This window comes from Vanellus vanellus (genome assembly GCF_965231255.1).
Source record: "Vanellus vanellus genome assembly, chromosome: 10".
Taxonomy (NCBI): Eukaryota; Metazoa; Chordata; class Aves; order Charadriiformes; family Charadriidae; genus Vanellus; species Vanellus vanellus.
The window spans coordinates 1,636,407-1,651,916 of record NC_138915.1 but is presented as its reverse complement, the minus strand read 5'-3'; the positions used below and the strand labels follow the sequence as shown (position 1 = coordinate 1,651,916).

General features: G+C 50.4%; 1 protein-coding gene across 1 annotated transcript in view; it reads left to right on the top strand.

Annotated features, from left to right (window-relative positions):
* Positions 1 to 1,512: 1,512 nt before the first annotated feature.
* The window catches only part of LOC309675997 (exocyst complex component 1-like), a gene marked incomplete at both ends in the record, with an annotated part of 29,986 nt that continues 15,988 nt past the window's right edge, over positions 1,513 to 15,510 (top strand). Inside the window, 7 exons of the mRNA XM_082488439.1 lie at positions 1,513 to 1,636; positions 3,008 to 3,135; positions 4,028 to 4,159; positions 7,727 to 7,886; positions 8,689 to 8,882; positions 13,107 to 13,334; positions 14,826 to 14,958. Coding sequence (XP_082344565.1) covers positions 1,513 to 1,636; positions 3,008 to 3,135; positions 4,028 to 4,159; positions 7,727 to 7,886; positions 8,689 to 8,882; positions 13,107 to 13,334; positions 14,826 to 14,958 — 1,099 coding nt within the window. The remainder of the gene's footprint in view (positions 1,637 to 3,007; positions 3,136 to 4,027; positions 4,160 to 7,726; positions 7,887 to 8,688; positions 8,883 to 13,106; positions 13,335 to 14,825; positions 14,959 to 15,510) is intronic.

Here is a 15,510-nt window from a genome sequence, read left to right as displayed (position 1 = left end):
TACATCTCCATGAGTCTCAGGGGTGGCTAAGAAGTTGTGTGAGAACTTTCCATTAACATTGTGGGCTAAAAAAAGGAGGTTGTAGAAAGGTGGGGGTCGGTCTCTTCTCCCAATAACAAGCGATATGACGAGAGGTAACGGCCTCAAGTTGCGCCAGGAGAGGTTTAGATTGGATATTAGGAAAAACTTCTTCCCTGAAAGGGTTGTCAAGCACTGGAACGTGCTGCCCAGGGCCGTGGTGGAGTTGCCACCCCTGGAGGTGTTTAAAAGATATGTAGATGTGGTGCTGAGGGACGTGGGTTAGTGGTGGGCTTGGCATTGTCAGGTTGATGGTTGGACTCGATGATCTTAAAAGTCCCTTCCAACCTGGACGATTCTATGATTCCACAATGCTTTTTTTTTTTTTTTTAAAGCAGTTTGTGAACAAGCAATGCGTTCTTGCTAAAAACACTGCTTCTGAGATGACTTAAACAGACCCTTTCCTTCTTGCATGGGGCTCACCCGAATCAGTGTATTTCAATACCTCAAACTGAATCAAGTCCTCTGGTTCCAGGGCAGCAGTGAGCTGAGCTTGCCTGAGCTCTCCGGCGGTTGCAGTTGCCGTCTCCCATGCTCTTGGTGGGCTGGACTCGGGGACAGGACTCTCCTGCGGCACCCGTGTCTGCCAGGAGACCCGTGGTGCTTTGAGCATTGCTGTTAAGGAGACAGCCAGGAGAGGTACTCTTGATTAGGTCACTTTCTTACTGCACTTTCCTCGGCTGTAAAGTGGTGGTTGTGTTACTCTTGCAAAATGTCATGAGATGCTGCAGTGGTTTAAAGCTGCCATTTCCTTAGATGAGTTTTAGTCATGCCCGTCATAGCCGTTCTCGGGCTGGGGAGAAGCACGCTCAGCGACGTAAGCAAAATGAGGGGGAGAAGAAGCTGGGGTTTGTTTCCTCTTAGACTATGAAACCAAAAAATTTTGCACTTGCTCAGCTGGCTGGAGCACCCGGGTGTGGGTGCACGCACCTGCCCATGAAGTGCCGTGAAGCCCCGTCCAACCTGGCCTTGAACACCTCCAGGGATGGGGCAGCCACAGCTTCTCTGGGCACCCTGCGTCAGGGGCTCACCGCCCGCACAGGGAAAAATTTCTTCCTAGTGCTTAATCTAAACCTGTCCTCTTCCAGTTTAAAATCATCACACCTCGTCCCATCACTCCCCTCCCTGATCCAGAGTCCCACCCCCAGCTCTCCTGGAGCCCCTTTAGGCACTGGAAGGGGCTCGGAGGTCTCCCCGGAGCCTCCTCTTCTCCAGGCTGACCCCCCCACCTCTCCCAGCCTGTCCTCCCAGCAGAGGGGCTCCAGTCCTCCCAGCATCTCCGGGGCCTCCTCTGGCCCCGCTCCAACAGGTCCATGTCCACAATCTCTCCCGCCTGTTTGTGTTTCACAGGAGGTGCTGTGCAGCCTGCGGTGACCACAAGGATCAGCGGGAGGCACACTCAGCTACCGCTTGCTGTCGTGTTTGGGTATCGCCATGGCTTCTCTTTGGAGCTCGCTGGAAAAAGATGTGTTCAACCCGCAGAAAAAGAGGCTGCTGGAAACCGTTCGTGTCTGGAAGACGGGGAAGAAGAAGAAGATGTCCATTCTCTGTGTTGTGGGTGAGAAGCCCTGGGGGGCCAGGAGACGGGTTGAGTCGCAAACCCCAGAAGGTTTCTTGCAGCTCTGGTCAGAGAGTTTGGTCTTTGATGGCTCTTTTCTTTGGGAGAAGAGATGTGACCTCTACTTGGAATGCTGTATTTTAAGATTAAATGAAGGAAATCTTAATCCAAAGATAGGAGCTGTGCCGTGTCAGTATGGTATGTCAAGAACTGGCAACAAAAGCACAAGTTCCCTCTTGAATGCCGGATGATCTTTAGCTGGCTAGAGAGAGCTGGGCTCTGCAGGGTTGCTCCACACACCAGTGTAAGATTAATTTTTTTTCTTTTTTACCATTTGCATCAGATCTGTCATTAGAGGTCAGAAACAAACCACTCTAACACAACACAGCATTATACCCTCGTTCTGTCTCTTCATAGTTCTGGTGAAAGTTTTAAGAGTAGCAAGAGGCTTCAGGAGTACGTAACTGTTTGATTGGGATCCAAAGGCGCAAGTACTCTGGGAAATTTTCCATCTCCTTTGGTCTATGCTTTTCTAGTTGCTCCATCACTCCTGAGAAGTTGTTAGCATAGATTTTTTTTTTTTATTTTTTTTTTTTCCCACAAACTTACCAGGGAGAAACTTTCCTGCCAATGAGCTTCTAGGCAGCATAGTCACCTCCTATAGGATTAATTTCTGACAGCCTTAGCCGCAGTGTTTGACCTAAATGATGTTCTTCAACTCCGTCTGTAGTCAGTGGAGGCCTGGAGGAATGTCTCCAAGGGATGCTGTAGGCACCCTATAAGGGACATCTAAAATACATGAGTTACCCCTGGCAGTGTCCGTGTCAGCTCTCTGGAGATATTTAGCTCATATGGGAGATCTAAATTATAATAGCCGGAAAGATGTAGAGTGGGTACCTCCCAGATGAACCAAGAGGTGACTATAAGCTAATTGGTGCTGGAATTCACTTTTGATGGGATATGCAGTGCTTTTGGACCCTGTTGTGGGGCCAGCAGTGTGGTGTGCAACTGTCGTAAATCTGACTGCACTAGGGCGCCCTGTGCCCGTCACATTTGGATCTTGCTGAAATATTACTTGTGCCTTGCGTAGAGCACAAAGGCCTGGCTTAAAACTCATGGAAATTATCGGGAATCCCTCCATAGACTTCAAAGTACTCTGGATTAGACCCCAGAGAGCAGTTCCCATATCTAAATACTCAATGAAGAGAAAAGCCCGTAGAAACCCCGTAGCATCTCTCCGTACAGTCACAATGCAAAATCAGTGTCTGTGTGTCCATCTGTACCTGTCCACTCACACCAAACTGTTGTGTAGTGGTCTAATCATAATATTGTGGGTTGGTTTGTTTTTTTTCTCCTGTCCCTCATCCTCAGTGGACACCTTTAGGCTGATGCAGCCGTTTCTGGTGAAGGTGAAGGTAGACCGAGGAGAGCAGTACAAGATAGCCTACAGGTGGCCTTTAGCAGAGCTGAAGCTGGTGGATGGCAAGACTCTCAATCAGGTAGGATTGATTTTCCTTCTGTGGCAAAGGGCAGAACTGATCATCGGGGAGAGATATGACTATGAATCTAGAGAGACACAGGGCGGAATCCATAAGGGGATTCGGGTCCTCTGGAGCTCAGACCATATGTTTAGATGGTGGGAAGAGCAGTGTGTGTGTGTGTGTGTGTGTGATTTCTAATAGGAATGAGCCAACCTGAATGAGGAATTTTGAGGAGATAGCCACCATTAAAAAAACTTAAAAGCCCTCCGCCTTCCCTCGGAGCTGTTTCCTAGAGTACGGTGAACTGAGGTCCCTCCCTGGATGGTTTCTCCATCCTACATCGGTGCTTTTGGACTTCTGGTTTCCCTCATCTCTTCCCTGTGCCCAGGCTGCTGAGGCTGGTGTGGTTTCCTCCCTCCTGAGTCATCCCTCTCTAAGTTAGGAAATGTCAGCCTGGCCAAATACCCGACCAGGCAGAGCAGTGAGTGGATGACCGCTGCATGGTCATGAATTCCATCAGAATCAACGGGCAAACTCTCCCGATCCCTCAGGCAGAGGACCTCCTGAAGCTCTTTGCGGCATCCTTCAGAGGCTGGAGACGTGGGCTGCAGAGCACTGCTCTTGTTGGGTCTCCAGCATTTGGGGAACACATTGTCAGGCCCATCTGTTGATCCGTGTTGACAAAGCTTCTTGGCAGACATTTGCATAGGGTATTTAAAGATTAAATGGAGGCATTTACTGAAAGAAGGATTATGGAGAGCTGGGGTCAGTGTGAGTCTGCGCTTTTAGGGTGACATCAGGGTTTGGGGGAAAGAAAGCACGGACAAGATATTCCCCTTCTGCCTTTGGGGCTGCCAGAGTGCCGTTAAAGTTGTTATAATTAGTTTTTTTATTAATGTGAATGTTCCAGGGGCTTTGGCAGGGTGCCTGGGTTTTCACAGGCATAGAAATAAATGAGAAGAAGAACAGCTTTCCAGTTCTACATCCAGGACGAATAAAGTACATCTGCACAGCACGTCTGAAAGGAAAATCACGTTTGCAGGTTTGCAGGCCATCTTGGTCCTATGGGTAGAACTGAACTGGTATCTCATTGTCTTACATTTTCCCGTGCAAAAGGAAATACGTGCTTTCCTCCTGCCTGAGCTTTCCCCTAGCAGATGAGCCTGGCTTCACCAAGTCTTCTAAACTGCTTTGGCTCCTGAGGAATTAGGATTACAAGATACCTCCAGGATGCTCAGTCCTGTGCCCCTCACTTGCCATCCCAATGAGAAAAACTGATCATACTCTATCGTAAAGTGTTGGCATATTTTTGAACCCCCTCCTACTGGGAGGCAAGTAGCAAATTTGGATGTCCCGATGGCTAAAGACTTCTTATGACTTCTAGCCTGTACGTCTACCCACATCATCCCCGTTTGCGCTCGGGCCACGGCTGTCCTTTAGGTTAGACAGCTCTTCTCCTTTGCGGATGTATTTTTAGATTGTAGTCACCTCCCCTATTAACTTTCCTTCTGGCAGGTTAAGCAGATTGACCCTTCTGTGTTGACTTCTCTCTTCCCTTATATCATGCCTGGAGCCCTCTTCCTTGCATCCTCCAGACTGAATTGATCTTTCTTGAACACAGGCAGCCAGAATTGTCCATACCATTCGTAGAATGGGATCTACTCACCAGATGAAGCTGCCGCACAAGGTGCCCAGGCAGAGGAGAAGCTGAAGCAGTAGGCTGCAGCCAGGATGCGTTGACACCTCTTAGGGTCCCACCATGGAGGCAAGGTCCCCAGTGCAGCCCAGTGCACAAGTCAGCCCAGTCCCTCCCTGTTGTATGGCTTCACGGGTCCGTGGAAATCAAAACAAGAGCTCCTCTCTGTGGCTTGGCAGATAGTACCGACTACTGCCAAACCCCAGCTCGTGGGTCGATAGTCCGTACATGCAGTACTTGGTGGTCAGGTCTGCTCTAGTGCGCTGGGAAGCCCTCTGGTCCCTGGCACCAGCAAAGTCCTGAAGCTGCAAGTCCAGCGGTGCTTAAAGCTACTTCTCCCTTGACCAAAATAGCATTAATATTTATGAAGCGATTAACGGATGCCTCCCTGCTTTAATAGCTCCTCATAAGGTGCGCTATAAACCACGAGCACTGTAAATGCCTCCCCCAGACATCGCTGCTCTGCGCCGTTGCAGGGGCTGCTGCCGAGCCTGCAAAGCGACGCGGGGGCGTGATGTATTGCTTCAAGGTGTTTAGAAAGCAGTCCTTAAAGCGTCGTAGGACTGCATCAATCCTCATAAACTCTGCGTCTGTTATGATGATTAGTATCAATAATTATAAGCGCAGCTTCTAAGTTCTCCAGAAGATGAGATCAGGCTGTGCCGCAGAGCTAATGAGATGGTGCAGGAGTGAGTTTCTTTCTGTAGGATGCTCCCAGTTCAGCAACCTTCCTTATCCTCTCCACCGATACACCACTTAATAGCAAATACTAAGTCTCCTGTGGGTGGAGTTCCACTGCCATGAGACTACGTCCTTTCGGCATAGATAGATGCACCACTATTGACACTTATACAGATGAAAACAACCTGGGGAAATGCCAAGGGTGCTCTTTCTCCAGTTCGCGCTCCTGTTATCTCAGGTGACCTTCCCCTGACAGGAAATGGGGCCACTGGGAGATGCCAAGTGAAGCATGCGTGATACCACGGTGCTGCTGGGGGTGTTTCAGGACTGCCCTTGTGGAAGCCTGTTTCGGGTTTTCCTCTGGGCATTCCCAATTCTGGAGGGAAGAGAGGTTTGAGATTTCAGGTCGGATGAGGGTTGAAGAGGGGAATACCTTCAGTGGGAGGCAGGGTGGGTGCTGGGCTTACCCCGAATGCGTAACTCCAGTCGATTTTGGGGTGCATCAAGAAGAGTGTGGCCAGCAGGTCAAGGGAGGTCATCCTCCCCCTCTACTCTGCCTTGGTGAGGCCACACCTGTAGTACTGTGTCCAGTGCTGGGCTCCCCAGCTCAAGAAGGAGAGGGAACTGCTGGACAGGGTGCAGCATAGGGCTACCAAGGTGATTAGGGGACTGGAACACCTCTCTTATGAAGAAAGACTGAGGGAATTGGGTCTCTTTAGTCTGGAAAAAAGACGGTTGAGGGGGGACCTGATCCATGCTTATAAATACTTAAAGGGTGGGTACCAGGAGGATGGGACCAGGCTCTTTTTGGTGGTGCCCAGTGACAGGACAAGAGGTAACGGGCACAAACTTGAGTATAGGAAGTTCCACCTAAACATGAGGAGGAACTTCTTTACCTTGAGTGTGGCAGAGCACTGGAACAGGCTGCCCAGGGAGGTGGTGGAGTCTCCATCTCTGGAGACATTCAAAATCTGCCTGGATGCGTTCCTGTGCAACCTGCTCTATGGTGGCCCTGCTCTGGCAGGGGGGTTGGACTAGATGATCTCCAGAGGTCCCTTCCAACCCTATGATTCTATGATTCGAGCTCTCTCATTCAGCACATCATTACACTGCAGAGCTTATTGCCACAGGATGCTGTAGATGCCAACACTATGAATAGGTTCAAAAACCCATTAGAGGAAATCAGGGACAGTAGGTCCTTCGAGGGCTGTTAAACACGGTGCTGGGGATACCACCTCTGGCTCAGCGAGCTGATGGGTCGTGGGCTGCTGGAGGCTGGCAGGGAATCCTGCAGGCAATATAACTCTGGGCTTGCCCTTTGAATGCTTCTTCTCCCAAGCGTCTGCCACTGGCCACCATCAAAACTCATCAGCGTTCCCATCAGCTCCCAAAACCTGCAGTAGAAGGTGAGGGATTTATATAATCTGAAAAGAGATCAGCGTGCTGGGACTGGTCGGTTGCTTGGTCTGACCCACTACGAGCGTCCTGGTGTCCACTTCTAAGATTTGCCAAGTGCCATGAACATGCCCTCTTGCTCTGGGACAGCAACAGAAGTCCAGGGAAGGATGTCTATATATGCAGGAAAGAAACCCGAAGAAGGATTTGCTGTTACCAGGGGAATTGCCTGCTGTCAGGTTGGCAATACAGAGCTTGTCAGGGAATTCATTGATTGAAAGACTTCAAATCAAACTTGTGACAGCAGTTGCCCTGGGCATGGAACGGTCGGTGTCCATTGCACCAGGTGTTGTGGGGATATGGAGGGCAATAGCCCATTTTAGTCCTTCATCATATCTGATTCTGACTATACCTGTGCAGCTCCACCGAAACCAGTCTAGTCATCGCCATGATGTGGCCGGTAGCACTGGTCTCCCTGGGGTCACCTTCCCAGCGTGTCCAGCTGGCCTTTTTGCTAGGTGGTCTCAGGGAGCTGTCAGCATCATCCCCCTGGTTGAAGGGGCTGAGCTGCCCAGGCAGAGAGTGCTCTCTCCTAACATCTAAGCCCTGGGTTAGTCTCCGTGGGGCTTCCTGGGGCCACCCAAAACCCCAAAGCTGGAAACTGCAGTGTAGAGGGGTGTCTCCCTCCCTCCATCCACCAGGAGGTGTTTTTCCTCCTGGTGCACAAGGTGTTTTCACAAGGTCAGTGCCTGCCATTAAAATGTGCTGCGAACCTGTGCTGAGTGGATGCGGTGTGGTGGCACCTAATTGATGTGGTAATTAACTGTTGGCATCTAGGCAAGCCTGGATTTTGATCTGCAGTTCGATAAGGTGTACAAGTGGACCGCTAGCAGCTTTGACGAGAAGAAAAACTTTATCAGATGCCTGTGGAAGCTGAGCCACCGATTCCTCGCCAGCTCTATCACATTTGTGAATGTCCCCTCCTGTGCAGCGGAAGGTAATTAGTTTCCTTGTCACACTCCGAGCGGTTTCGGGTTGGTTTTTTTTTTGCACCATCACTATCATCGCTTTTAGGAACGGGAGGTGAATAAATTTCAGACAGTGAATGCGGATGATGGGAGAGGCTGAGGTGGGTACCAGTGAGAGGGAAGCAGGAGGATGCGTGTTTTGTGCACCTGGAGGAACAGCCGTCTGATTTATCCACTGACCCTTGCCGTGGAGACACAGTGCTTGGCTGGGAAGAAAAATAGATGGACGGGTTATCTTCTCTCCAGAGATGTTATCTGCTCTCTGGGTTGGGGAGGGCGAGCAGTAAAGCGTTGGTAACATCAGGCCAGGGGGAGACTGGCTGCCTGCCTGGTAACATTCCCCAGCAGTGTACCAAGAAATACAGATATATATGGATATAAAAATATGTTTTACTCTATAACACATGACTATCAATATATTTGATCAGAAGAAGCCTGTTCATCTCTTAAATTTGTCTCAGCTTTGCATAACAAACATATCAACCTGCCCCAACACACCATCCCAGAGAGGTGCGCAAGTGAAAACACCACCGGAGCTCAAATTAAGTTTAAAATGTCTGTTACGTCCCTCGTATAAAGCTGACCCTTTATCCCATCCACATCTTCCTTTGCTCCATGCCGTGCTCTTATTCTAACTCACCAGCAGACTGAGACCACTGGACTCACGTCACTTGGACTCAACGGGACCCCTGGGGCTAATATTAGCAGGGCTAATAAAAAGACGAAGCTAGAAGGCTTTGGCCACCTCTACGTTTCCTCCTGTCCATGCAGGGAGACAAAGGCCTCAAGAAGACAGGAAGGACACTGCGGAGACTGAGAGCCAGGAGGAGCTCAGTGCGTACCAGGAGATGACACCGAAGGAAGCTGCCGACGTGTTGAAGCTGATGGAGGAGTACGAGCCCCTTGTGAACAACTCTGTGGCCTTTGCAGAGCAGCTGAGCAATGATCTCCATGTGCTGGATGAGGTAAGAGGGCCAAGGGCTGTGGCTCAGCCAAAAAGAAGGTGCCTGGAATGAGTCTCTGGGCATCGGCAGCTCTTTCGTTTGCTGCGAACACTTGATCTGAGAGAAAGTCTGAGGACTCTGAGGGAGGTGGAGGAGACCGGGGAGCTCCAAGATCTCCTTTGCATTGCGCAGAAGGTCTCTGTGTCCCACGCACTGTGGTTTAGGGCCATCATTTCTGTAGCGCAGAAGAAATTTGTCTTAGGGCATTGCCTCTGGCCCTCAGTGCTAGGTCTACAAGCCGTGCCTTCAGCCAGGTCGGCAGCGATCTGCAGAAATCCCACAGCCTTAACCACAACTGGAAATGATTTATAGGAACTCTCCCAAGGGGAAAATGCGGTGACGATGCCCACGCTGTGTGTCTTCCCCCTCCCTGCCTGCATGGGGACCGGGTGTCCCACGGGGAAGGTTCGCCCGCCGGGCACCTCGGGGCACCGAGAGCTCCCCAGGCTCCTGCCAGGTCCACAGCCACGTCTGCAGCCCATGGAGCACCTGGTCCAGCGTGGCCATCCACAAGCAGGACACGCAGAAACAATAGGGACAGGTCCTGCGACATCGCCGTGAGGGCTACCACAGATACATCAAAAATTCCTATTATTTCAGCTTAGTTTTTGTTGTTGTTGTTGTTGTTTTTTTAACTTAAGCACAAGCCCTTTAGTTACCCCGGGAAGGGGAGAGCAGAGAAAATCTGGGTAGGACTGATAAAGGCTGTTGAGTAGGGAAGGAGGGGGTGAAAGTGCATGTAAAAAGTGGGGGGCGATGAAGAGCAGAAAGGGTGGTCTGAGAGGTGGGGACGCCTGGGAGAAAAGGAAAAGGCCAACAATAATCCCTACAGAAGGAAAAGCAGCAGCGAGGGAGAAAGAAAAGAGGAGAAAAAATGAGATAGAGCTGGGAGGAGATAAAAAGTAAAAGATAAACTGTAGTGGAAAGGGCCAACGAAGAAGGCACACGTTATTTTCAGCCTAGTGAGCTTTATTTACTTTATTAGAGTTGCTGTATTTTATTACATTTCTGCAGAGGATAGCTTGTTTCTTTGAGTGCTGGAGGAAAATAATGAGATGGCTGCTTCGAGCGCTTATCTTATGCTAATATATCTGGTGCCAGGATTTTGTGGGTAGGGAACCGAAGAACAAAGGGGAAAAAAAATAAGCCAAAGGAAATATCCTAAAACATACAAGAAACTGCGAACCCTAAATCCAACCTCCTTTAGCTCCAGTGTTTGCCGCATTCCCAATTTGTATTTATATATGGCTTATTACGCCTGGAAACTTAGTAGTTAATCTGGAAGACCAAACTCCCGAGGTCTGCTCCTGCTTGCTCTCAGCACGGCGTGCGGGCGCTCTGCGACTCCGTTTCCCAGCTGTAAAATGCTCTATGAGAGTAACTAATAAATCTCAATTAAGTTCTTTGAGATGAAAGGCGCTGCCGAATACATCGTTTTAATGTCTTCTAATGAATAAATGTCACTTACTGCTAATACGAATTAATTAATGAGACGTTTCTATTCCTAAGGTTTAATCTGTGATATTAAGTGTTATTAATACCGGCAAGTTAGACTAGCGCACGCATATACTTACATGTTTTTCCCCACGCCCCGGTGATAACACCGTGTCCTCCTCTTACAATACTAATGGCCCTCTGATCGCTTCTGGGGATGGCGAAACACCATCACCGACAGCACGAAAAGCGCTTCTCTGCCGCGGAGGGCAGGAAAGCGCGGCCGGGGCACCTGGCAGGCTGCGAGCTCTGATTTTTACATTGGTATTCCTACGTACTTGCAGGATCCCAGCACCCGCTGAAAGGCAGGCAGCTCCCGGCAGCTTTGTGCCGCTTCCAGCGGCAGAGTTATTACCCACACCCGAGCGGCGGTTCTCCGGAGAGCCCTTTCTGCCAGCGGTGGCCCTGCCACTGTCACCGGTGATGCTTTGCTCTAGGCAAACCCCCGTGGGTCTGTTAAACCCTAATAAGACAATCCGAAGGCGCGGCGGCGACAGGCTCGCGGGAGGTTTATGGCTGTAATTTCGGGATATTTAATAAAATGTGAAGCTCCGGGCAGGGTCCCCGGGGTGCGGCTGGAAAGCAACGGTCCGGGAGCAGGGCTGTTTGCTCCCTCGCATCAGCTTGCGTAGGATGGTTGGGCTCCGGGCAAAAGGAGCGTTTGTTTAGCGTCGTCGGGGCATTTGGAGATGAATATCTGCGTGCGTTAGCAAGGCCGGCTTCCCATCCTGCTGGCAAGTGAAACCTCTGCCTTCCCTGCCGTCACTGGGCTCCCCATGGGAAAGCTGCATCACTTTGCGCCGGGGCAGGTTCACCTCTGCCCTCTGATAGAGACGCTTCGCTGCGTTTGCTATGACATCAGGCTTTGCTGTTCTAGAGAATTCCTCTGGCCTTTCTGGACCCTCTCTGAATCTGCCTACCTCTGAAGCCATTCCCCACAGTCCTTCCTTTCCCAAAAAGGCGCTACATTTGTCACAGGAGAGTGTAATCCATGCTTTGCTGGTGAGACCGAAGATGCCCGGTCCAGGTGTGGGCTGCGGGGTGGCTCGCACACATTTCAGGAGCTCCTCTGCGCTGCTCCAGCATCTTGGGATCATAGAATTGTCTAGATGGGAAGGGACCTTTAAGATCATCAAGGCCGTTGGACTTGATCATCATGACATCAACCTAACACTGCCAAACCCACCACTAAACCATGTCCCTCAGCACCACATCTACCTGTCTTTTAAATACCTCCAGGGATGGTGATGCCACCAGGTCCCTGGGCAACCTGTTCCAATGCGTGACAACGCTTTCCATGAAGAATTTTCTCCTGATATCCAATCTAAACCTCCCCTGGTGCAACTTGAGGCTATTTCCTCCTGTCCTATTGCTTGTCCTGCACGGACCACCTCTAGAGCTGGAGTTGCTGAACTTATCTTTCCAGCGACAGCAATGCAGGTGGAGCTTGAAGAAGAGAAAGTCCTTAACACAGGGACTGTAGATGCCCAGCATCTGCTGTGCTTTCAGACACATTCCGAGTTCAGAGCACGGGGTAGGTTCAAGCCACAGTGACCTGACTTGGGTTGGGAAGACTTTGCTTCTCTTCCTCCTATAATTTCCCACCAGCGAGCTGAGCGCAGGGCGTGCTGGGGGTGGTGGGGAAGGTACTTCTGTTGTTCTTCTTCAATTAATGAAAAAGACTTCAGCTAATTGAAATATCAGCAAAGACAAACGTCTTTAAAAGCTTTATTAATGGAGAGAAAAATAGCAGTCTGGAAGCCTCGTGCCTCCCAGGCCCGTGTCTATTGATTGTTTTCTTTGATATTCTGCATGGTACATAGGCCCTGAAAATGATACCATTAACATTTGGAAGCCGTTAATCTCTAGCGGAGCTTGTCAGCAGCAATTAACGTGCCGTTATGTCTCTACCACCCGTCAAAACAAACGCCTGAGATCTCCCTAGGCAAATTGTGCCTTCAGTTTCCACATTGGAGACATATATACGTGTGTGTCTCATGCATGATTTAACTGTTTATTAATTCCACTGCCAGAGCAGCTCAGCTGGGTAACACCCTGGCAGCAGTGGCAATGCCCGGGGCTGTGCTAACTGTGCTGTGACAGGCACTTGGCATGGCCATGGTCTGCATAAACGCCTCGGAGCCAGACAGAAACGGTCAGTGCCTCAAAGCTGGGGTGTTTGCTTACAAATATTGGGGAATGGACACCCAGGTCCTCAGGGGGCTTCACCAGTTGTGGGAATTGAGGTTGGAGACTCCGTGAGGTCTCCGCTCGGGTCTTTCCTAGTGCACAGAGGGAAAGGTGGGGTGCAGAAGCCAGCAGGGCTTGATACCTTCTCCAAACCTACAGAGACTGTATTCTGCTCATGGTTGGATTTGCCTGGCGACTCCGCAGGAATCTCTTTGCCGTGGCAGATGAAAGTCCTCTGAGCGTACACCGTGCTCAGGGAAGGGGTTTGTTCTGCCCTGGCGCTTGGGACTTGCAGATGGTTGCTGATACAGAGTTCAGCCAAGTGCAAAGATAAGACCTTGTGCATGTAGCGATGCAGGACAGCTGCATCTTGCTGTTGTCATTGTAATGACAAAGTCTCTGCTTTGACATGGGAAGGTGAAGGTCAGGATATTTGACTCTCGGATGGTGGTGGTCAGTCCCTACAACAGCGCTGAAGCCCTCTGTTTCTCCATTTCACAGGCCAACCTTAGAGCCATTATCTCTTCTGAGAAGCAGGTGACACAGCTGATGAGCTCCATTGATGAGGCCCTGGAAGAGGTGGCCAGAGTGGAAGAGACCTTGAGGATCTACGATGAGTTACTGGGAAGTGTGAAGCAGCAGATGGACCACATCCACCGGGAAAACTCCTTGCTACATCGCATCGTTTCCAACAAGACAAGGCTGATGGATGAGATCCTCTTCCTCACGGTATGTGGATTTGCAAAGGCATAAATCTTCAGCCCGTTGAATCTGTTGCGAAAAAAGCTTTCAGTGAGCTCAAACACTCCGAAAACTATTATCTGTCTGCAAAGGCTGCAGAGCTTCTCTGGCCTAGAAATGAGGGACTTTGTTGTCTTGAGAATATAATGATGGCCACACAGCTGGGATGGACTACAGGTAGACGAGCAGCAGACATGACATGCAGTACCCTCGCTGTGGTCCAGGGCTGAGAGAGGGATCCTTGAAAGTCCTTTATATGGGCAAGATGAGCCTCAAATGATGTAAGGCCAAGGACCTTCCAAATGCAGCTCCGCAGCCTTTCAACTTTGGGATGCTGTGGTCCGCCTTTCACTATCAGCTTTGGGACCTTCTTAGGTGCTCAGAGGCCGCTGGGGCAGCGCTTTTACTCTTGCACCCAAAGCACTGAGATCCCCCCAGCCTTGTGGCTTCAAATTCAGTGTCCGGTTTGTGGGGTTTCTTGTGGGAAGTAATTGTCAAGGAGGGTAGGTGCTTTCTTCCTCACTTGATAGCTTTCGGTTTATATCTTTGTACTAGGGAAAAACAGGTCTCATTAGCAGATAATAGTCATTTCAATAGCCGATAATGACTACCCAGGAATACTCAAGCACAGTAGTTAACGAGCAATTAGAGCCAGAGCTTGCAACACCTGCCCGTGGTCAAAGCACTGATAACCTCACATGTAGAGTAGCTGCTAAGGACTTTGAGGGGGTCCTGAAGCAAACTACATATCTACCGTGGGAGCAAAATTCTGGGGACTCCTGGTTGTCGGGGGAACTTCTTGCTTCTCTTCTCACCGATGGGACTTTCCCCATTCCTTTTCTCTCCTTTGCTTTCATTTCCCCCCCCACTCCTTGAAGGTAACTCAACTGTTAAGTCGATGTCTGTCATCAGCTGTGGACTTGGTGCACATCAGCCCGTCTCAGCATTCGTGGTGGAATAAGGAGCTTTTCTCTGCAGTACCTCACAGCCAGTGGAAAGGCTCTTGATGAGCTCTGGGAATATGGGGAAGGCAATTATTTACAAACATAACGTACCATAAATGCAAGAACTGTGCTGTAATAGCACAGCTAATCCTCACTTCCACTGCTTATGGTGACCTCTATGCCATTGCCCTTTTCATTTCTGAGTAACTCAAGCTGCAGTTTCCTTTGCTTTTTCTTTCTCCTCCCCACCGCTTTGCTGCCAGTAGGGATCCCAGAGGTGCGGGCCCTTTGGAAACTCATGCCAAGGTTTGCCAGGGCTTCCTCTGGGACTGCTGCCGTTGTTACTGTGCAGACCTTTGTTTTTGGTGGGGACAGAGCAGCGTGGTCTTCTTGATGGACACTTGCGGCCTGGCAGCTGAAGGTAGCACTTGGCTATTTCAAGCCAGCACCCTTCTGGGTGGGCTGAGAAAGGATGTGTACATCCTGGTACAAGCTGGATGTGCTTGTACCTGTTCTTTTCTGGCTTCGTTTTCAGACCCACCTGGATCTCAGCAGGGAACACTGCGATGCCTTGAGCCGGGCAGATCTTTCCAGCCCCAGCAGAGTGAAAGCCTGCATTGCTGCAGCGGAGGCTTTGTCTGGCTGCATGAACATCCAGATCCAGCCCGGTGAGTGGAGAGCAGAGATTTATGTCTGCAGACAGCAGAGCCACCGGCTCATCCACGACCTGTGCTGCACACCCAGCACCGCCCTGTGCTCTCCATCCCCTGCAGGTGCCCCTCAACCCCTGAAGCTGGAGAAGGTGTTCCCAGGAATTAGCTCATGCCCTCGTTGGGCAGCCCTGCAGGCTGCCTGGGCAAAGTAGGACAGAAGTAGAAGGCAGGCATGTATTTGGGAAGCTCAGCAGCAGCACTGACCTTGGGGGTACCTGGGGTGGGAGGTGCAGAGCTACAAACACGATTTCCCAGCTGTGCACCCGGAGCTGGGAGCTGGGGAAACAGACTTGCAAGGTCAGTTTTCTTCTGGAGATGTTGCTGAAGCTTTCAAAGTCTTCAGCAGCTTTGCCCAGAAGCACAGTCAAGCAGGGCTGGGAAAGACAATGTAACGTTACCTCGAGCATCCATGGAGAAAAGCATCTGGAGGGGGCGGGATTTGCTCCATTCCTGGAGAAATCCAATCCATGCTGCAAACGGCCAAGCTGGGGCGTCCACACTCCACCA